Genomic DNA, 24,627 nt, shown 5'->3' with positions numbered 1-24,627 from the left:
CTTGATGGATCCTGCCCTTTTGAAAAGGCAAAGGACAAAGAGGGGTATTACATCGCAGAAAATAAGGTTTGTATTTGATTGTGCGCACCAAAGGTAGGACTTCTATCCGATTCCCAATGAGATTCTGCCACTAATTTTTTTGAGACCGGATCAATGCTAGAATCAGACATCTCATATGGGTATTGGAGAGCTAAGAAGGAATGGCAGTTGAGTTGACTTTTCCCCTGGTTTGACAAACTGCAGAATCGAATAATGTGGGAGGCAGAGGCTAAAAGTAGCACTCTCTCTGCCTCCATCCCTCTTTCTCTCTCTTTTGCTCTTTCTCTCTCATGCTCTCTCTCTCTCTCTGACTCTCTCTCAGCCTTTTCATCTTAGGCACATGATGTGCCATTGTAAGATTAAATTAACCATTAGACTGCTGCTGTCAGAATAATGGTTCTAGATAATATGTCTAGATAATATGGGACTATACTTATAAGCATCTTCAAGTTTCACATCCTTCCATTTAAATTGAGCTGGGATCCATATGCAATAATTTGCTCAGTGATGAGCTGCATCACTTGAGCTGGAGGCGGAGGAGATGGGGTAATTCTCAAGTATCGGCATGCCTGCCTGAGATGCATCTCCACCAGGGAGTCAAGGCAGCGGAATCCCTGAGTCTTCTCTCTAGAGAAAAATAAACTAGAGGGGAGTATCTGGTGGAGTAGTGTGCGGCTGTTATTCAGTACCAACACACTCAGTGTCTACTGAGATCAGATATGGCACAAGGACAGAGCGGTCCCCAGACGGATGGCCTCTTTGCCAATCCCCGGGGTGTCATCCATCCCCAGAGTGCAGCACACCACCCTAAAATCCTCCACTCCAATGGACAATTGAGGACACATACAAGCTATTTAAGGTACCAGTCGATAGGCATAGTGATTTCTACAGGCAACAACCACTCTAACTGCCATTCCAATCCCTTAAAGCTGACTTTAAAGAGGCAAATGGAAGTAAGACATGTTTCTGCAGATACCTATGCCAAAGCTAGGTCACTCCATGCTCAAGAGATGGGTAAATAATAAAGAAGTGAGGGAATGGGAAAAGATGTGGGATGTAGACAGGGGTTGGAAGAGAGGTGGGAAGAGAGGTGGGAAGTTTTGAAACATTAATACAGTGTTGAACGTGTGAATAAGGTGATAATGTGCATGTGTTTCTAGTCAGCCCTCCAGAGTGCAAGAGTGAGGCACATTGAGGAGAATGGAGGGAGCACCGTGGAACCTCTTCATTAGTTGGTGGTGGGGAGGGAGATCTCTCATACATCACAGTCACATCACAAACAGTCCTCTGATGAAGACACAAAGGATTTTCTCAGATCCAAACAGAACACAACAGGGAGAGAGAGAGAGAGAGAGAGAGAGAGAGGAGAGAGAGAGAGAGAGAGAGAGAGAGAGAGAGAGGAGAGAGAGAGAGAGAGAGAGAGAGAGAGAAGAGAGAGAGAGAGAAGAGAGAGAGAGGAGAGAGAGAGAGAGAGAGAGAGAGAGAGAGAGAGAGATGAGAGAGAGAGAGAGAGAGAGAGAGAGAGAGAGAGAGAGAGAGAGAGAGAGAGAGAGAGAGAGGAAAAACAAACTAGGCAAATCAGGTCCCTTGTAAATATGCCCAACCATCCACCACATGACAACAAAGCCATCTTTGTTTTATGGTGTGGCAACAAAAAGCTTCCCATTCCTCTCGATGCTTTAATATTTCCTAAAGCTGTTGTTAATTTTTGCTGTTTTTCTTTGTTAATATTTGTTTGATTCCCCCATCGCAGTGCCTCTATTCTCCATATTCTTCTGACAGCATTTTTTTTTACATCTGAGCCACTTGCCAAATATATGGTTCACTGGCAATGCCACTTTTATTTTCATGGCTACTGTTCCTCAGCCATTCACTTTACGTCTCACTGTTCAGCTGTGAGCTGGCAATGTCATGAAATTGTGACAGAGAAAATTATACATTAAGAATAAAGTGTTATTTTAAACATCATGTCCAGAAACACCTATCAAAATTTAACTGGGTGATTAAAACTGGCGCACTCCAACGTACACCCTCCAAACCAAATAAAACCAAATTACAGATCTTATCATTAATATTATTTTGATTAATATACTTCCATCCTCTGTTCCTCGGAAGGTTAATTCACAATGTGCCCAAATAAATACATGTGAAATTGTTTTGTTCTCTTTCTGCTTTCGGGGCTTATTTTCAGACTATGTCAAAGCAGCAAGCTTCTCGGAGGCTTCGTCACTCCTTTGTTTTCTTTCTCCATAAGGGAAGATCAGAATTCGATATCCCATTAATATAAAAGCATGTCATCACAGAACCAGTGTTTTCTCCCCTGGTATTTTGCTAGTCATCATGAATATGCACATGAAGTAGAGAATAAAATGTACTGTCGTGTGCTTTATCATATTCAAAAGAATCATGGGTCGAGATTTAGAATACTAACTGCATAAATCAGTTGTCCAATTTAACTGGAGCAAGTTATTTAGTTTTATTTCCTTAATCAGATTCAGCAGAAACAAATATGTGGTGCTCTGTCTTTCCCCTCCTATGTCTCAAGCCTCCTCTACCATCGTTGCTGCTATAATTCTGTTAGCATGCACACACAAACACACGGACACACAGAAACGCACACCCACAAGCACACAATTTATTTGTACTTCCATGTCTGGGCTAAATCCCTGAACAGGTTAGAGCAGTGCAGTGTCGAGTAAGCATGCGATGACCCCTCTAACCTCCCTATGGGATTGCAGGTGTCTGTGTTAGCCCAGGCCGGCTATGTTTAGATACCAGTCTTGGACAGAGCCCAGCACACCAGCAGAGCTCCCAGGCTCCCTGTGGACAATGCCATTCTGTCTGTGCTCTCACTAATGCTGTCTATAGTCCATGGGCCAGACGATATTTCGGTACACTCAAGGGGGCAAAACTTACTTATAATTTTTGAAAGGATCCATGTCTGTAGATGATATTTTGGTATGATAACCATTCCTGAGTGGCAGCTGTATCACAGTTATCAGCTCATGAAGTTAACCACCCGCTAAACTAAATTGCATTTTAGACGCTGGTGCATATCCTGGTTTAGCCTCATGGTCAGGACATTTTTCAATGTTCTATAATATTGTCTTTGGTATCATTTTAAAGGGGACCTTCTTAGCTTTCATTCAAGCCCTGTTGTAGATATTTCTCACAAATCTAGAGGTCACTTGAGCTCTTCAACCCGTCAATAACACACATCTTTCTGCAATTTTCGCCTAAACTATATACTTTCTTTTAGCCCTGTGGCATCTAGGAATATCAGGGACACAAAACACAAAAACTGGAATACTCACAGGACTGTAAAGATTCAGAAAATGTATAATATACCCATACTATTTCATTGTGTGAGGTGATTGTGAGCCTTAAATGAGAACTAGACCAAAGCCAGTTAGGTCACAAACTGGTCTCTATACATTTGTTTAAATACACAATCAAAATACATGATAAAAAGGAATACCATAGTGAGGTAATGAACTATTTTAATATTTTAAACAACATTGACATTTACATATACTTAGTCAATGATACATGTAACCCCATATCATTAGTGGGTATATGTAATGGTAATGGGTAGGGTAATGGGTATATGTGAATATGGTTACATTATTGTTATCAAGCTCTGGGTAACCAAGTCCAGAATCAACATCCTGTGCATCAATAGACTACTACCACAGTAATACCATCAGAATCATCACACTGTCATTCATCAAACTGCTCGTTTCTCTCATCATCTGACTCCCCAAGTTCAAAGTCCAGTTCTGGACCATCCTGCTGTTTTTGGTTACTGCAGGTCTGTAACCTGCACATGTCTGTGCATGGAAGTCCATTTGACAGGCACACGCAGCTTGGCATTTTGCATGAATGCACACACTTGCATGTTAGCATTTCCAAGACCACATCTGGTGCAGGTGGGGAGCGCATCCAGTAAATGGCCAGCTTGCCTTCATCGTCTGTCCATCCGTACTCAGTAGGGCTTGGCACCACAGGATTAGCCTGCAGACAGCACTTCCATATTGCTGCCTGATAGTTGGCTCGTTGAACATGCATAAAGAGACAGTCTCTACATGGTGGCAGCTGGCTGGACTCAACCTCTCCCCTTTTGGTGCAGAAGAGCTGGTAACGCAGTTTGTTCACCTCAGCAGTGCTGCTATTAGCAACATACATCCGACAGGTGAACTGTTTAATTTTCTGGAACAGCTCATCACTCACATTCCATGTCTGTCCCAGTTGACTAAGAGTCTCTTGGCAGGAAGTGTGCTTTCTCACTATCTTCAGGGCATTCAGCTTCCCTCGACCAGCGAATGCACTGACAGTGTCGCAGCCTGTGAAGGCATGTCGACAAACCGTGTGCGGTTCTGAGTCCCACACTTCTGGTAGATGGGACAGGTGATGTCCTTCTGGAAGCCAAGACAAAGCACCATGACATCAGTGTCCTCAGCTGTGATGATAACTGACTTTGAGCCCGCATTTGCTGCATGCAATGCATGCAGGAGCAGACGGGTGTCAGCTTCTTCATGTGTGGAGTGCAGTTCTGCTGCTTCCTCACACCCATCTTCTGTCAACTTGTAGCAGGTTTCCTCACAGGTCATGTACAACACCTTGCCATGCAGCATAGCTCTGTATCGTGGGAGTTTCCACTCTTCCACCAGAAACTTGATGAGACTGGTCTTGTTGGAGGAACTGCACAGAAATTTTCTCCACTGCTGGACGTGGTGTCCCCCTGCAAGATTCTTGTACTGGAGAGTGATGTCTCCACCCCGGTTCAGTCGTTCAGCATCTTTGATCGAAGTCTGGTGATAGACATCAAAAACAACATCAATCCTCCCACTCTGTGCTCCCTCATGGAGGACCTGGGTCAAGGCTGACTCTGCCACCTGTGCAAAGGTTTTGTTGTTGCCATTCATTTTTTGGACCAGGCTCATCCCATCAATGATGGAAGTAGATGGGATTGGGATGTCTTCTGCAGGAGATACATTCTTTTCAAGCTCTCTGGCAAGTGCAGCCTTGTTTGTTTTTCGTAAGGACCCATCAGCATTTGCCAGTGCCCATGGTAGTGGGCCCAATGGGTAGGCAAGGACATCCTTCAGATTCACCTTCCTGCTTTCAGCCACCAGGATCATGTGACTGAAAAGGTTTCTATCTGCCTTCAGAACCACATCCTGTGCTTTCTTTCCATGAGCTTGTTTTGTGCTGACATTGGAGAATGTTTTCAGACTTTGCTTGGTCATCTTGTTGTGGAATTTCACAGGTGGTGGGTCTGCATCTAACCTTGTTTGCTGGAATGCTTGGTAGGCCTCTTCTCCTTTCTCAAGAGCTCTCAAGAGATCTATGGTCACATCAGGTGGAGCCATGTTGCCAGTGGAGAGGCTAACCAAATCAATCTCATCAGGGGACATAGGATTGAGCCAGTTATTCTCCATAAGGTCCATGAGAGACTGGACATCTGCTTCATCTCTCTTGATCCTTGGACTCTGTAGATCTGGATGAGACCATTTGCACCTGCCTTGACCTGTCAGGTCTCTCAGCTGTCTGAGGTACATGCTTCTATACTCAGCTGTGAGATAATATTTGGTCACAGCTCCTGGCTTCAAGCTGAATCCCTTTGTCCCTCCAGCTGTTTGGGTGTCTTTGTTCACCGTTTCTTCTATAGCTTGGTCAACAGGGATTCGGCCAAAGGGATTGGTGGAGCCCAGTTGGACTGAGAAGCCTCCTTCCATGAATTCTGTGTACACATCTGGGTGTGTGATGGGCAGCTCAGACATCTGGGCGTAGTAGTAGGGGAGGTAGCGTGCATAATTCATCCTGTCATAAGCAAAGCACCATGGGATCATTGCTCGAATGCTAGCCAAGTGTAGCATCCAGTCTCCCTCTCTGGATGCTCGGATGAGCCCCAACAAGATTTCAACCATGTCCAAATAGGACATCCAGAAGTTCGAGAGGCTGCCGTTTCCACCTCTAAGGAACTCACGGTAGACTTCAAATAGATCCATGATGCGTGTACAAGAGCTGTTCTCGAGGACCTCCTTCAAAGCATGTTGTGAGACTTCTTTCCCAAGGCTGTCAGTGGTCTTCAGTGTCTCATTCAGGTGAACCATGTCATTCCTGTGAGTTTCTTCCAACCAGGACAGGAAACCATTCAAGGTCAGTCGCATGAGAGCCTCATACAGGAGCTTGTGTAGTCGCACTGCCCTGTTGTACTTGCGGCCATCCATAACACCAGCAATTGAGCCTTCTGCAATCATGCCAGACTCAATGCAGAGGTCTTTGAGTCCAGCATCTTGGAAACGCTTTCCTATTATTGCCAGCAGTGTGCAGATGGTGTGGAATACCCCAAGCCTAACGATGATATCATGGAACTTGTCATGGTGTTTCCATGTGATCTCGACAGCCTTCGCATACAGGGCTTGGTCAAAGACACAGACAATCTTCCTCAGGCCTAAGCACTGCATGATGCTCAGTGACTGGTTAAGCACCTCGTTGACAGTAGACATTTGTGTCGCTGGAGCATTGATGGTAGGCAGATAGCCTATATTGTCGGGGATGACCGTCATCTCTCCTCGAGTATGGATGTTGAAGCCTGTCCAGCTGCTGACTGACTGTTCTTCTTGTTGTGACATGCGTGCTAGGACCCAAAGAAGGTTTTTCTCTCTGGCAAGCTTAGCATTGGCTGCAGTATCGGCATCTGACTTTTTGCTTTGTGGTGGCCCTACCCGTTGTCCAGCATTGTAAGTTGGTAACATTGGTGGGGGTCCATCAATGCTTCTCTTCTTTGTTTTGGGAACAGTGGGCATGGGTTGGACAGGAAGTGGGTTGACTGGCTTTGCTTGCACAGCAATCCCATTGACTCTGTGAGATGTTCCCTCACCACTGACAGTTTCTTCAAGACGGTCGATATTGTCCCAGGCTAAAGTTGTGAATATGCCAGGATGGATGTTAGCTGGAAGGGCAATGCCACTCCCTGATGATAAGAGTTTCTGGAGACACAGGGCAGTGTTGATCTCTTCCATCTGTGAATAGGACACACTGTGACCAAGTCGGTTGAGGATGTTTATCAACTCTACATTTCCTGTCAACGATTTGACACTGAATGGCAGAACAATGTGCTTGGAAGGCTTGGTATTTCCACATGTCACTGCATATACTATGTCATGGCCAAATGACTGCAGAAGGCACTGCACTCTCTGGGATGCATGATCAGGATCATTTGAGCCTGTGAGTAGAGAGTACAGGAAGATAATGAGCGACTCTGGAATGGTAGGACATTCTGCTTCTGGTTTGACTTCAGGCGGCCAGGTTTGAGGAACATCTTGACTTTTAATGTCTGCTCTCAATTTGATGGCTGCTTTGGCTATAACATATTGTGCACTGACACTTTTCAGGGTCTGCAGCTCCCTTTTGAGAGACTGATTTTCTTTGGCAAGTTCCCTCATGGACAAGTTATCGGGATAGAGGAGGAATTTTCCTTTCTCATCAGGGAATATCTGCAAGGCTCCAGCAAACTCACTCTCCAGGTTTCGCCTTATGTGCTTCTTGGTTGATTCCTTGACTTGGGCAATGCCTTGGGAGTTCATTGAAGCTACCAGTCTAGAAGAGAGATCAGTCATTGTCATCACTTGAGGATTGCCAAAAAGCTCCATCCTGATGAAGAGGAACAGCTCATTGTATGCCTTATTCACAGCAGCTTCATACTGGGCTGCAGCATCATCATCTTCATTGCTGGCAACCTCTCCTTTGGAAACCTCTTCTTTGGTGTAAAGTCTATAGCATGACCTGTGGTAGTGCCCTTCAGCTGCTGCAAGGTCTCTACTCACAATGGCAAGGATTCTGCTGTCCCTTTTCTTTGTGGCTGCACTCCTGATCTTTGCATCAGCTCGCAGTTCTCGACACTGCACCAGTACTTCTCTCGTATTCTGTCTCTTGGAATATTTGCTGTTTTTCTGACAAAATATGCACTCTGCATCATAAGTCCTAGATGTACTTGGAGCATGTCGAGCTACTCTCTTAGATTGTTTCTCTTCAGCAGAGACACAACTTTTCTTTTCTTTTGCAAGGAGGCCATCAAGAATTTGCTTCATAGTGAAGATACTGCGACACTTTCTGTGGTAGTAGATTGCTGGAATCTGTCCCTCAGGAATGTCTTTTGCCAGTTTCAAAACTGGTGCATGATTTCGTATCTGAGCTGCCCTGAGCAGAGTTCTCCATGAGTCGACACTTTTTAGTGAAACCAGCTTATCTGTATCATCAGAACAGTGGATAATGCACTCCACCCGTGGGCGCTTTGGTATTGGGTAAAAACTTGCTTGTTCACCAGTGGCCATATTCAGTCAGTTTTCACCTGCCACATACAAACAAATACATGTAACTTAGGTGTATGAACACTACTAAAACAAAGTTTACTTTGCTTCACCAGCGTCATATTACCATTATTTATCTTACATAGCCACAAATAGATACATTACCTAGTTGCTATGCAACAGCTGTATTTTGTCCACATGAGGCCGCTAAAATCAACACAAGATGAAAGTTCCTCGTAGCCACTTTAACTAATCATATTAACATATACATTAAAAGAACATGCTAACATTATGGGAAATTAGCTTACAATCTTCTCCAGAGTGAGACAAGAAGATAGATACCAGTTTCCTCTATATGTGTTTAGTAGAAAGCTATCTGGCTGCACGTTAGCCTAGCTTAGCACAATGAATGGAAGTACACAGTACTGGTTATCCTTGGTTGTTGGCCAACTAAGAACTGTCCCAGAGTTTAAGCTAGGCTAATCAGTACCAGGGGTGTTGAAATGCTATATTTGTAAAAATCTGGGCAAATACACAATCGTGAGAGGCACAGAAACAGGTTTCCTGAAAGAAAAATGAAATAGCTGCTCATTTGGAAAGGTTATCATGTATTATTTTACTTCTGTTAGTGTACCAAATAAAATGGCACCAGTGAAGTTGTGTCACCTTGGGTGATATCGATATCTGGTCTGACCCATGGACTAACTGGCTTTGGTCTAGTTAGTTTCTTAGTAATAATGCCCTTCTAATTTAAGGTTCACAATCACCTCACACAATGAAATAGTATGGGTATATTATACATTTCCTGAATCTTTACAGTCCTGTGAGTATTCCAGTTTTTGTGTTTTGTGTCCCTGATATTCCTAGATGCCACGGGGCTAAAAGAAAGTATATAGTTTAGGCGAACATTGCAGAAAGATGTGTGTTATTGACGGGTTGAAGAGCTCAAGTGACCTCTATATTTGTGAGAAATATCCACAACAGGGCTTGAATGAAAGCTAAGAAGGTCCCCTTTAAAATGATACCAAAGACAATATTATAGAACATTGAAAAATGTCCTGACCATGAGGCTAAACCAGGATATGCACCAGCGTCTAAAATGCAATTTACTTTAGGGGGTGGTTAACTTCATGAGCTGATAACTGTGATACAGCTGCCACTCAGGAATGGTTATCATACCAAAATATCATCTACAGACATGGATCCTTTCAAAAATTATAAGTAAGTTTTGCCACCTTGAGTGTACCGAAATAGGAAATTTTGGGCTCTGGCCCATGGACTACTAGGCCTCCCCATCCTGGCAGCCCTATAAACTCCATTTGGGAGCAACCTGTTGCCCAAACAGCTGTGCTCACCTCATTACAACTCCTACGGTATGAGCTAGCCAAATGTATGCGGACACCATATATAGTACAGAGAATGCCATTCATCATTGCAGTTGTCTTTGTCTTCAAAATACTTGTCATTGTCATAACTTTTATCGCTATTGCTGTAATTTTTATAATGTATTAACATTCATATCTAACATTTGTTAACATACGTATATGTTTACATATGTGTGTACATGTAAACAGATTATGTATGTGTATATCCCTTTTTTTTACAAACACCCATACATTACTAAAAAACACAAGTGCCCTTGAGCATATCAAACTCATGCTGCTTTGTTGCATCACTAGGGCACAGCAAGAGTAGGATTCTGGAAAAGTTTACCACAAAAATACAAAAGCTAAAAATCCGTCGTCCATGTAGTGTAGTGGTCTATTCCGTTGCCTACCAATACGGGGATTGCCGGTTCAAATCCCCGTGTTACCGCCGGCTTGGTCAGGTGTACCTACAGACACAATTTGCCGTGTCTGCGGGTGAGAAGCTGGATGTGGGTATGTGTCATGGTCGCTGCGGTAGCGCCTCCTCTGGTCGATTGGGGTGCCTGTTCAGGGGGGAGGAGGAACTGTGGGGAATAGCATGATCCTTCCATGCATTATGTCCTCCTGGCAAAACTCCTCACTGTCAGGTGAAAAGAAGAGGCTGGCGATTCCACATGTATCAGAGGGGGCATGTGCTAGTCTGCAGCCCTCCCCGGCTTGGCAGAGGAGGTGAAGCAGTGACCGGGATGACTCCAAAGAGTGGAGTAATTGGCTGGATACAATTGGGGAGAAGAAGAAAAAAAAACATAAAAATCTTATGGTTCCCAGAGTATTGATTCACTTCACTTTCTGATGAATTAGGTAATATATTCTCATCTAAATGACAGCATTTCAGTGAAGCATGGGGCTCACTAAGTCTTGCAAAACAAATTAAGTCTCCATCTTGTGAAATCTGTGCTCAGTACTCCTGGGGATAGAAAGCAGAGAGAGAGCTGGCTCCATGTTCAGAGGATGGAGCTGAAAATTTGTTTACAACCACCACATCATTATTGAGATATCGCTGTTGTGGAAGACACAGGAGCAGATGCACTAACATGTTAGTGTCCATTTTAAATGTTTGCAGTGTGCACCTAAAAACATGGCATGGTATGTACGAACAGACCACACATTGCTAAAACCGCTTTCTGCTTGCCGCAGGAGTGCAGAATGACAACTTGCGCTTTTGCTATTTGTGCATATGCATTTCTGGGAGGGTTGATAGAAAAGTGTGAGTTTCGCACCAAAAAACATAGGAGGAGATGCGCAAGGAGAACTGATTACATATTCCGTTGTATGTATGTAAACTGTGGGGGAAAGCACGTGTGTTTTGCCGTGAAATTTCTCTGCTTCTTTAAAGCAGGTGTAATCCAGGTAGTGCAAGTTAAAAAAAAATTAAACATTGAAAATTAAATGCCAACAGCACCAATAATAACTATTGTATCACTGATTACTTTTAATTAGTAAAAGAGAGTGAATGAGAATCTGAGCGTGACAATGAACAATAATATTTTCCAGTTACTTTTTAACAACATTAGTTGTCCTGTTCGGATGTATCTCTATATTATATATATTCATTCATTCATTCACCATCAGCTGCTTCTCCGGGGTCAGGTCGCGGTGGCAGCAAGCTAAGTAGGGCACTCCAGACGCCCCTCTCCCCAGCAACGCCCTCCAGCTTCTCATGGGGGATTCCAAGGTGTTCCCAGGCCAGATTGGACATGTAGTCCCTCCAGCGAGTTCTGGGTCTACCCCGGGGTCTCCTCCCAGTTGGCCGTGCCCGGTAAACCTCCAAAGGAAGGCACCTAGGAGGCATCCTAATCAGATAGCCAAACCACCTCAACTGACTCATTTCAATGCGAAGGAGCAATGGCTCTACTCCAAGCTCCTTCCTGATGTCTGAGCTGCTCACCCTATCTCTAAGGCTGAGCCCAGACACCCTACGCAGGAAACTCATTGCAGCTGCTTGTATCCGCGATCTCACCCTTTCGGTCACTACCCAAAGCTCATGACCATAGGTGAGGGTTGGAACGAACATTGACTGATAAATTGAGAGCCTTGCATTCTGGCTCAGCTCCTTCTTCACCACAACTGTCTGGTACAATGTCCGTATTACTGCTGATGCTGCACCAATCTGCTTGTCAATCTCCCACTCCATCCTACCCTCATTCATGAACAAGACCCCGAGATACTTGAACGCCTTCACTTGAGGCAAAAACTCATCCCCAACCCGGAGGAAGCAATCCACCATTTTGCAGTAGAGAACCATGGCCTCAGACTTGGAGGTGCTGACTCTCATCCCAGCCATTTCACACTCAGCTGCAAACTGCCCCAGTGCATGCTGGAGGTCGAGTTCTGATGAAGCCAACAAAACCACATCATCTGCAAAGAGCAGAGATGCAATTCTGAGGTTCCCAAAACGGACACACACCTCACCTTGGCTGCACCTTGAGAGCCTGTCCATGAATATCACAAACAGAATTGGAGACAAGGGACAACCTTGGCGGAGTCCGACACCCACCAAAAACGTGTTTGACTTTGTGCCGAGAATGCAGACACAGCTCTCACTTTGGTTATACAAGGACTGGATGGCTTGTAGCAACTGCTCCGGTACCCCATACTCCCGCAGTACCCCCCACAGAGTGCCCCTGGGCACACAGTTGTAAGCCTTCTCCAAGTCCACAAAACACATGTAGACTGGCTGGTCAAACTCTCATGCCCTCCTCAGCACTTCCGCAAAGGTAAAGAGTTGATCCGTTGTTCCATGGCCAGGACGGAATCCACATTGTTCCTCCTGGATCTGAGTTTCGACAATCTGTCAGAGCCTTCTTTCGAGCACCCTAGAGTAGACTTTCCCAGGGAGGCTGAGTAATGTGATGCCCCGATAACTGAAGCACACCCTCCGGTCCCCCTTTTTGAATATGGGAACCACCACCCTAGTCTGCCACTCCACAGGTACTGTCCCTGACCTCCACGTGACCCTGAAGAGGCGTGTCAACCAAGACAGCCCAACAATGTCCAGAGCCTTCAGCATCTCAAGGCGAATCTTATCCACACCCGGCGCCTTGCAACCGAGGAGCTTTTTAACTACCTCAGAGACCTCTGCCAGGGATATGGGTGGAGCCTCCCCTGAGTCTTTAGACTCTACCTCCTCCACTGAGGATGAGTTAGCCAGGTTCAGGAGCTCCTTAAAGTGTTCTTTCCACTGCTCGACAACATCCCCAGTCTGGGTCAACAGTTCCCCTCCCTGGCTGAACACAGCTTGAGTCAAGCCCTGCTTCCCCTTCCTGAGTTGCCAGGGAATGTTGTCTAAATTATATATTGTAGCGAATTCAGTGGCAGCCGGGACCCGCCACATCTCCCGCACTCCAGGCGACAATGTTAACCAGTCAACTAAAGGGTCCGACCCATCAGCCAAGGGCTAGCGAGTCTATTTATCTGTGCACGTTAACACTACCCCACTCCTTCAGGAAGTGCTTCCCCATGCTTCAGCATATCAGCTCCCTCACGCCTCTGGGCACACGTGCTTCCGATGGCCTCATGGTCTCACCATCCCACTTCTGACACCAATGTAGCGAATTTGGGGGGCACTGATTATGCGATCAGCTGCAGGTTTGGTACAGCCAATGTGAAATGAAAAGGCACAGTGCGCACTTTCTGCGGACTGGCCAAGTCGCGGTTTGCGCTGCGCTCTCAAACGTACATACATTTTCCCCTGAGTTGCATGATGTAGTTCCCAAATTACATTTTCTGAGCGGGCTTGAGATCTCCATGGATGCAAAACTGTTCAGTTTTATAAATGGACATTGTCTCTTGCAGTCATGGAAAGCCATCTTACACTGCACAAAATGAGGTGCCACTGCCGGTGACACCTTAAAAACATAACCGAAACTCTGTGAGAGTTCCTAGGTCCCCCATCACTGGGGCCATTCGTTCATAAACACAGAAAGATGTTCTTTTTGTGATCTTATGTCAGTTTATTAATGTCAGGTGTTAGCTGCCATACATTGTGTGTCAACCAATGTCTTCAAAAGTGGAGAATGGTCCTATTTGTCTTTTTGTGAATTGTTTTTCTTAGCTGACACTCCTTGCTATGCTCTCTGCTTGGCATAATGAGGAATGTGCTGTCTGCTCTGAATCATCGGGGAGCCTGTCACAGCATGGAGGGCTGCCATGAAATTATGCTGAATCCAGCACAGACACCTGCCCTGGAATGATGATTTATTCACAAAAAAAGAGCGCTATTGACACAAAGATGGGTAAAAACCTCCCTTAATGCCTTTTCCCTTTCTCCGCCTCTCACTCATGTCTGTTTCTCTCTCTCTCTCCTCTCGATTTCTTTAGGTGGGCCAAAGGTGGTAGTATAATCAAGGAAGTTTCAGGAGACACATATGAGGTTATCGTGGACCACTCCTTTTTTACAGAGCCTGTTTCCTGCGAGGTCACCAACCCCCTTGGCTGTACTAACATCAGCCGCAATGTTGATGTATATTGTGAGTATCCCCACTGTAGATTATACAGGATTCACACACACACAGACACACACACACACACACACACACACACACACACACACACACGGTATTTTGCTGGTGCAGAAAATAAATGCCAATAATATTTTTCTGCCCCATTATACACCTCTGCTGTGTTTCACATTTTCATGCTAAGCTTTGAGTCTTAGTTCCACCAGAGTTGAGGCTGTCATGGTTGTATTGATCATGTCTGTTCCAACAGTTGGTCCTCGCATGGCTGCAGAGCCCCAGTCCCTACAGGTGGACCTGGGATCTGATGCTGTGTTCAACTGTGCCTGGACAGGGAATCCCTCCCTCACCATAGTCTGGATGAAAAGAGGCTCTGGAGTGGTGAGCTTTGCTATTCCAATATGCAGTGATACTGTTTTAACTTTCATATGTAGTGTTACAGTTTACAGTTCAAAATAGATCTAAATTTGCATGGTTCCTATATAAGATACATCTTAATCCATTGCTCATGCAGATCATGCTGTGTACAGTCCTCGCTTATTCCGGCTTTAAATGTTCCATTCCTTATGTGACATATTTGAGAAAATAGCTGAGAGTTGTGAGATCTTAGGCCAGTGAAAGACTTCGCCTCATTACGGCTCTGCTGTCTTGGCTTGACAGTTGGCTTGAGATGTGTTGATTTGATCCGATTTGTTAATGTTCAAGGCCAGGGCCCAATGCCCTACCTCAGCAGAGCTCAGTCCCAAAATTGGGTTTTAATAATTGAGGAGAGCTGCCCTTTAAGGCATTAAATGGCTCATGTGTTGGCTGCTCTCCTTTCCCTGACTGAATTACCTTGTTGCTGTCCCAAATGGAAAGGTGCCTTTGCTTTGCTGTCATCGCTCATTCAGTGACCTATGACTCTCACTTTGTGGTGGTAGGTTCTCAGTAATGAGAACATCCTGACACTGAAAGCGGTGAGACAGGAAGATGCTGGGAAATATGTTTGCCGTGCTGTGGTCCCTCGTGTGGGGGCAGGTGAGAAGGAGGTCTCACTTACTGTCAATGGTAAGTTGTAAGAAATTATTGATGTCTGCATGGCACACAAACACACATAGTGAAACAAAACAAACATTACACACACACACACACACACACACACACAGTGGTCAAGCATGTACACACACAAGTGTGAATCTTGACGTTTGAGAGTCACTGTTGTTTGCATGATTTTGTTTGTATGACGCTTGTATTATGTCCAGTATGAGATGTGTTATGTCCATGCAAATGAGTTTCTCTGATGAAGGAGACATGGTAAAAAAGAAATCCTGTCATCAAATATAAACATTGTAGAGTCCTAACAGCTGTAAGTGGATAAATATAGAAACAGAGTGTCTTTTAGATGTGGCCCCATTCTCTCCTTAAGATATTGTTATGCATTTGAGAAACAGACGATATGCTGATGACTTGCTGCAGGAATCACAGGGAAGCTGCCTTTCTGTGGCAGTGACTGACTGATGAATACCAGTCTTGGTGGGTGACCTGGCAACTCTCAAACAAATGACTTCATTATCAGCACTTGCTATTCAGGATGTGTGCCTCGATGTGGCAGAGGCTCCTGGTTGTGGGATTTACAAGTCAAATTTTTCTCCTCATGTCCATCTTAAAAAAAAAAAAGCCTGGACTGCAAAAATAAATCAAGAGAGGTTTTTAAGATGTTTGCAGGACAACCTTGTTGACGTATGCGCTCTCATAACTAGTGTTATATGGAGTGTATTTAAAATAGAACAAAAAAACACAGCTTGCCTGCAAAGAAGCACTAAGGCCTTTTTGGGGTTGAAGTTAAATCACATCACAAACAACATGTGCAAAGGTTTTCATTTCAAAGCCCTGGGAGTAAGTGCATATATCTGAGTTAAACGGGATACCAGCAGCCCTTCCATTCCAAGATCAGGACCATGAGCCGCTGTATGCTGCAGAAGCCCCCTCCATCTACATTTGGCAATGCTGTAAAAATCTGAGATGCGCCAGTGCAAGCAAAATTATAACTAATTTAGGAAACTTCCACCCCCCCCTTTTTTTTCTCCCCAATTGTATCCAGCCAATTACCCTATACGTCCAATCTGTCCTGGTCACTGCTCCACGCCCTCTGCCGATCCGGGAAGGGCCGCAGACTACCACATGTCTCCTCCGATACATGTGGAGTCGCCAGCCGCTTCTTTTCACCTGACAGTGAGGAGTTTCGCCAGGGGGATGTAGTGTATGGAAGGATCACGCTATTCCCCCCAGTCTCCCCCCACTCCCCGAACAGGTGCCCCAACCGGCCAGAGGAGGTGCTAGTGCAGCGACCAGGACACATACCCACATCCAGCTTCCCACCCGCAGTCACGGCTAATTATGTGTCTGTAGGGATGCCCAACCAAGCTGGAGGTAACACGGGGATTCGAACCAGCGATCCCTGTGGTGGTAAGCAACGGAATAGACTGCTACACTACCTGGACACCCAGACTCTTCCATTCTGTTGGTAGCAGTTCATGCAGGCATACTTTCTATAGCCCGAAAATGTACACTAAATATTAAATTTGCCTGTTTATTTTATTTTATCTCTTCTTTTTTCCCCCATTTGTCTGAGCTGGTGGTGCTGCTTTGAAAACAATGCCAAAACAAAAAAAGATGGATCGTTTTACTAATGATTACAACACAACAGCACTCATAGCACCATTTGAAAACATAAAACAAAGCCACAACTGGCATATCTTACTTGGTCTCTGCAGACTTCATTCAAGCATTATCCAAGTTCTTTGAAAGTGTCTTATCTCTCTTTTATTTGTTTACACCCCACCCCTCTCTTTATGTGTCTTGGGCCTCGCAGTCTCAATTTATATTTGACATTCAAAAGCTGCCTTCATTTTTTTACCCCCAGATGAAATGAGATTCATTGCATCTCCTCATACTAGAAGACGAGGGGTCCTAAATCAGATATTTCTCTCACTCAGTCCTCAGGGCAACTCCGATTTTGCAAGCCTGTAAAAGTAGAAATGGCATGGTTGAAAGTGCACACCGAGTAACACGTGGAGAGTTCCACACTGCGGTTGTCTCATCGATTGTCCTACACCAATGCCTCAGCGGTGGCTAAATCTGAGCACTCCTCACCGCTGATCAATGCAAGCTCAACATCTTGACAGTTAGCGGGCTCCAATTGATTGTGACAGCGAATGAATAGCATAACTGATGACCGTGCTTTTCAGGAGGTCTCCATTGATCACATTTCAAGGAGCGAGCAATATAAAAAATAAAAAAAATAAAAAATTGCAACGCACGTTGATGGCACTAATGACGTGAGGGTGTCGGATGTGTGTTTGGATGCTTTGGCTGTCTGCTTCCTTTTCATTTATCCCCCAGTTCTTTACACCATCAATTAAAAAAAAAAGTAATGCCTCCAGAATTTGTCAATAACCGCCCCTCCCCGCCGCCTCTCTCCTCCACTCTTGTACGTCATTGACTCCCACTGTGGCATGCAACACAGACATGAGAATCCCCACCTTCCCATGGGGGAAAGAAGTAATTTAATTATAATCAAACACCTAGCAGGGGAGGCAGCTTGTGTTTAAGTCACTAATGGGTACATATTGTTCACTCTAGTTGAACATTTTCACACACTGGCAAGTGCCTCAGCATTTGTTTGCGTCAAGCCACACTTGATAGTAATTATGCTAAAGAGGTAATGTTGGAGGCAGCAATGTGGCTACATGTATGCAGAAGGGGTGCACACATTCATGCATGTGATTATTTACATAGCATGTAATATGTATGCATATGTATGCATATATAAATATGTATGCATGGATTTTGTACCACCTTGAAAACGTTTGAATGGGTTGAATTCATCTGATATGTTTGAGAAGATGTAGCCTGCTAACTCCTAGGACCATTACGCTTATGGAATACAGACTAATGTATATGTATACACAGATGTAAGTCTCTACATCTGTCCAGAGGTGTGCATGTGTATGTGTTTTTATGCAGGACTGTGTAGGTACCAGTGTGTTTGTGCATGTGTAGTCCAGTATGCATGAAAAAGACACATACTATTGGTCCTAGGAAGGGAAAGCAAATAGGGCCAAATAATCCCCTGATATCCAACAATTAAATATATTTAGAGAGAAGGGGGGGTGAGAGAAATGGAGGAGAGAGAGAGACCCTTTGACCTTTAGCCAAGTCTTTAAGAGAGAGAGGACGGGGGGGGAGGGTGAGAGAGAGAAAGTTGGGTGGATGAGTCAATTATTTTGTTTCGATAACTAACCACCCCTGCTGATTTTATGTGGTCATATGCTCCTTCGGGGAAGTCAAACTATTGTACATATTGAACAATATTGCACTGTTAAAGTAATGCCTCAGGAGAAAGTCATGATGAGGTGAAAAGCCCATTTCTGATTTATCTCTATACTAACAGGAGAGACAGGGAAACACCTAGACAAGGCAGTCTTAGAGGACAGCTCAGACATGGCATGCAGACCTCACAGAATTTGAACATGGCCCTATATTAACAAAGCTGGTTCTTCTGTTATTGTTTTTTTTGTTTTTTTTTTCAGCAGGAGGTGCCATACTCCAGTAATGTTTTGGGCATATCTGATGTAACTATGATTATAATGGTGCACAATGTCTTTGAAATGTGTTATGTAACAAGGATGAGAATCATGATGAAGATACCTGCCATTAGTTGTACTATACCACCACAACATAAAATGGAAATATTGATAGAACATGTAAACTGTAGCACACAACATCGATGTTTGGATGCGAATGGATCTTTGTAAGTTTAAATAAAATCAAATCAAATCAATTTTATTTGTATAGCCCAATATCACAGTTTACAAATTTGCCCTAGTGGGCTTAACAGCAACAAAACATCGTGTCCTTAGACCCTCTCATCGGATAAGGAACAACTCCCTACAAAAACAAACAAAAAAAAACCTTAAACAGGGAGAAAAAATAGGAAGGGTCCTCAGGGAGAGCAACAGAGGAGGGATCTCTCTCCCAAGACGGACAACGTGCAATGGATGTTGTGTTTACGCAATTTACACAATACAACATTGAAAGAGGATAACACAGTTATAATGGACTTATAAAATTTATGAAGAATATGATGTGCAGGATACCAAGCAGTGTCCAGACACCACCGGAACAATCCAGGACCCAAGCCATGTGACCAGCATCATGTAAAAAAAAAAATTATATACTATATATATATATATATATATATATATATACACTACCGTTCAAAAGTTTGGGATCACCCAAACAATTTCGTGTTTTCCATGAAAAGTCACACTTATTCACCACCATATGTTGTGAAATGAATAGAAAATAGAGTCAAGACATTGACAAGGTTAGAAATAATGATTTGTATTTGAAATAAGATTTTTTTTACATCAAACTTTGCTTTCGTCAAAGAATCCTCCATTTGCAGCAATTACAGCATTGCAGACCTTTGGCATTCTAGCTGTTAATTTGTTGAGGTAATCTGGAGAAATTGCACCCCACGCTTCCAGAAGCAGCTCCCACAAGTTGGATTGGTTGGATGGGCACTTCTTTGAGCAGATTGAGTTTCTGGAGCATCACATTTGTGGGGTCAATTAAACGCTCAAAATGGCCAGAAAAAGAGAACTTTCATCTGAAACTCGACAGTCTATTCTTGTTCTTAGAAATGAAGGCTATTCCATGCGAGAAATTGCTAAGAAATTGAAGATTTCCTACACCGGTGTGTACTACTCCCTTCAGAGGACAGAACAAACAGGCTCTAACAGGTACTATTTAATGAAGATGCCAGTTGGGGACCTGTGAGGCGTCTGTTTCTCAAACTAGAGACTCTAATGTACTTATCTTCTTGCTCAGTTGTGCAACGCGGCCTCCCACTTCTTTTTCTACTCTGGTTAGAGCCTGTTTGTGCTGTCCTCTGAAGGGAGTAGTACACACCGGTGTAGGAAATCTTCAATTTCTTAGCAATTTCTCACATGGAATAGCCTTCATTTCTAAGAACAAGAATAGACTGTCGAGTTTCAGATGAAAGTTCTCTTTTTCTGGCCATTTTGAGCGTTTAATTGACCCCACAAATGTGATGCTCCAGAAACTCAATCTGCTCAAAGAAGTGCCCATCCAACCAATCCAACTTGTGGGAGCTGCTTCTGGAAGCGTGGGGTGCAATTTCTCCAGATTACCTCAACAAATTAACAGCTAGAATGCCAAAGGTCTGCAATGCTGTAATTGCTGCAAATGGAGGATTCTTTGACGAAAGCAAAGTTTGATGTAAAAAAAATCTTATTTCAAATACAAATCATTATTTCTAACCTTGTCAATGTCTTGACTCTATTTTCTATTCATTTCACAACATATGGTGGTGAATAAGTGTGACTTTTCATGGAAAACACAAAATTGTTTGGGTGATCCCAAACTTTTGAACGGTAGTGTATATATATATACTAGAAGAACCCCGCTACAATGTAGCGGTTTGGTTATCCACCCGTCTAAATCTCCCTCCTCTTCATCCTGCCAGCTAACCGCCTTCCCCCTGCCCCTAAACCCCCCCCCACTCCAACTCCCTCCCCCCAATTGCTCAGAATCATCTGAAATGCCGAGAAAAGTGGTTTTTAGCCATTTTTAGAAAATGCATATTTTGCATAATAATGCATAATTATTTTAATTTTCTGCTATTTTTCTGGTCCTCTCTGGAATAATACCTACCACCTCCAAAAAAAATTAGGATCATAAGTGCATTTTTGCAAAAATGCATTTTGCATAATGCCAAAACATTTGTCCCCGAAATTTTTTTTTATATAGGTGAAAAAATCAAAGATGCTCAGAATCATCTGAAATGCCGAGAAAAGTGTTTTTTAGCCATTTTTAGAAAAATGCATATTTTGCATATTTATGCATAATTTTAATTTTTTTATATTTTTCCCTTACTCTCTGGAACAATACCTACCACCTCCAAAAAGAATTAGGATCATAAATGCTTTAGTTTTCAGTCCCGCTATCCACACTAACTAACACACACACACACTAACACCACACACACACACATTACGAAAATATATGAGTAAATATATATGGATAAATTATAAAAATGCAATTCTTATATGTGAAAATTAAACTGAAAAGTCACATAACTTGGGACTCTAAAAAAATAATTATTGAGAGAAATTTGATGTTGCTAAGATAATATACAGTTTTGTTGTACAAAAAAAAAAAAGCTGGAATAATAACAAAACCAATAAGATACAGCAAGGATGCACAGCAGTGTCAAAGTATCATCCAAAACTAATGCCCAGTTGGTTTCCTTAACACTAGAACGACCGGGATTTCACTCCTACCTAAAAGGACAGTGGGCAGTCAAAATGACCGCCGGTTTTTAAACCCTGTATTCTGCCAATATAAATATCCAATTGAGATATTAATGCATTGCATATATTAGTATGTCTGTTAAGAAACGACTGACACCAAAATTAACATTTACTACTATTTTTCAAACAATTTAAAATGGCCGCTGTGCAACGCCTGTAAATACTGCAGCGTCTCGGTGGTGGTCATGGTTCGTCTGAAATGGCGTCTGTAACCAGACAAGTTGGAAATAATCAAAAATCCAGTTTAGACTATTACTCTGCACTGGAGCATGCTAGTTTTTTTTTCTAGGACAGAGCAATGAACGTCACGAAGGAAATGATGTGACCAACACACGTCATGAATAGTGACATGACGTGCATGATCATGCACAGATTACGAGCGGTCATTTTGACCGGTCATGGTCATTTTAGGTAGATCTTATCATAACTTCTTTTGTACAATTGATCTAAAAAACATTTAATGCAAATGTATGCAATTTTAGGAGCATTCAGGGAGTGGCAGGTCTGTATATTTTTCTTTTTTTTTCACAAAGTTATCGAACTTTGAAAATCCAGAACCGTCATAATGACCATCTTGGTCGTTCTTTAACTTAGCGTGTTAACTTTGTATTGAAATGAGGGGTCTGGCCTCGGACACAATATCATATGTCACTGACATCTCCTCTACTGATCGGATAAAAACATGTCACATTTTGACTATCTGCCCTTACACTAGCACTGATGTAGTACAGCCACCCACCTCCACCCACTGTTAATTCTCTAATCACAAATGCTGAGTGGCAAAGTCACACACACACAGATACGAAAACACTTAAGAAGCCTTTTACGGAACCCAAACACGCGCAGGCACACGCTTGCACACACACAGATCCACATTTCATCCAAGCAGCAGTCTAAGCCGGGGAGATAAAGCAGTCTAATTATAGTCTTCATTTGCAGCTCTGATCCATAGGATAAATTCTCCCCAGCTACTTTACTGTGTGCCCTGGGCAGCTCGGAAGCAGTTGGTCTAACATGGTGTTTACCATGAGGACCCCTACAGACAGTATATACACATGTAATAACAGTATCACACACACACACACCCCCAACGATCCAAATACTAGTGCAGCTGCAGATATCCCCATATTAAATCCAAAACGTGTGTGTGTGTGTATGTATGTGTATACATATATGTATATACACTCACTGGCCACTTTATTTGGTACACCTTGCTAGTACCGGGTTGGACCCCATTTTGCCTTCAGAACTGCCTTAATCCTTCGTGGCATAGATTCAACAAGATACTGGAAACATTCCTCAGAGAGTTTGGTCCATATTGACATGATAGCATCACGCAGTTGCTGCAGATTTGTCGGCTGCACATCCATGATGCGAATCTCCCAGTCCACCACATCCCAAAGGTGCTCTATTGGATTGAGATCTGGTGACTGTGGAGGCCATTTGAGTACGGTGAACTCATTGTCATGTTCAAGAAACCAGTCTGAGATGATTCGAGCTTTATGACATGGCACGTTATCCTGCTGGAAGTAGCCATCAGAAGATGGGAACACTGTGGTCATAAAGGGATGGACATGGTCAGCAACAATACTCAGGTAGGCTGTGGCATTGACACGATGCTCAATTGGTACTAAGGGGCCCAATGTGTGCCAAGAAAATATCCCCCACACCATTACACCACCACCACCAGCCTGAACCGTTGATACAAGGCAGGATGGATCCATGCTTTCATGTTGTTGACACCAAATTCTGACCCTACCATCCGAATGTCGCAGCAGAAATCGAGACTCATCAGACCAGGCAACGTTTTTCCAATCTTCTATTGTCCAATTTTGGTGAGCCTGTGCGAATTGTAGCCTCAGTTTCCTGTTCTTAGCTGACAGGAGTGGCACCCAGTGTGGTCTTCTGCTGCTGTAGCCCATCTGCCTCAAGGTTCGACGTGTTGTGCGTTCAGAGAGGCTCTTCTGCATGCCTCGGTTGTAATGAGTGGTTATTTGAGTTACTGTTGCCTTTCTATCAGCTCGAACCAGTCTGGCCATTCTCCTCTGACCTCTGGCATCAACAAGGCATTTTTGCCCACAGAACTGCCGCTCACTGGATATTTTCTCTTTTTCGGGCCATTCTCTGTAAACCCTAGAGATGGTTGTGCGTGAAAATCTCAGTAGATCAGCATTTTCTGAAATACTCAGACCAGCCCGTCTGGCACCAACAACCATGCCACGTTCAAAGTCACTTAAATCACCTTTCTTCCCCATTCTGATGCTCGGTTTGAACTGCAGCAGATCGTCTTGACCATGTCTACATGCCTAAATGCATCGAGTTGCTGCCATGTGATTGGCTGATTAGAAATATGCGTTAACGAGCAGTTGGACAGGTGTGCCTAATAAAGTGGCCGGTGAGTGTATATATATATATATATATATATATATATATATATATATATATATATATATATATACTTAGCACAAAAAGTAAATAAATGTGTGTTTGGTAGATTATTTCTTTGTTGTAACAATGCTTCTTGGCAATAAATCTTATACCGTTGGAAGGCCTGTTTATTTCCCTTTCAAATGGTGCCACATTTGTAAGGAACATGCATTTGTGGGATGAGCGGATGAGCAGCAGAGCTGAGTATGTGGGTTGCGCCCATGAAAAATTTGCCAAATCTTCTCTGCCAATGCCAAACAGCATATTTTGCTGTCACTATTGACTCTTGTTTTGAGCTTCTGGTACCCCAGGTGCTGACAATCAGGTGCCTGATATAAGATTTACTGCCAAGAAGCATCGTTACAACAATGAAATAATCTACCAAACACACATTTCCTTAATTTTTGTGCTAAGTTTATATATCAACACGGATACAGGAAAAAAATAATACATTACAATACAGGCCTGTACTGCAATGTTTTTTTTTTTAAATCCTGTATCTGTATTGATATTCTGCTCCTCATTAGTTGAGCACTTACAACAACACCATTGACGGTTTCAGAAAAAAAATGCTATATCTATA

General features: G+C 43.4%; 1 protein-coding gene across 1 annotated transcript in view; it reads left to right on the top strand.

The window, feature by feature from the left end:
• Positions 1-24,627, top strand: part of kirrel3b (kirre like nephrin family adhesion molecule 3b) — a 137,357-nt gene that overhangs the window by 96,533 nt on the left and 16,197 nt on the right. Inside the window, exons 7-9 of the mRNA XM_056282841.1 lie at positions 14,102-14,250; positions 14,492-14,619; positions 15,159-15,285. Of these exons, the coding sequence (XP_056138816.1) occupies positions 14,102-14,250; positions 14,492-14,619; positions 15,159-15,285 (404 nt within the window). The remainder of the gene's footprint in view (positions 1-14,101; positions 14,251-14,491; positions 14,620-15,158; positions 15,286-24,627) is intronic.

Source organism: Lampris incognitus, chromosome 7 (genome assembly GCF_029633865.1).
Source record: "Lampris incognitus isolate fLamInc1 chromosome 7, fLamInc1.hap2, whole genome shotgun sequence".
Taxonomy (NCBI): domain Eukaryota; kingdom Metazoa; phylum Chordata; class Actinopteri; order Lampriformes; family Lampridae; genus Lampris; species Lampris incognitus.
Note: the sequence above shows the minus strand (reverse complement) of the source record. Positions and strands in the feature narration are given on the sequence as shown.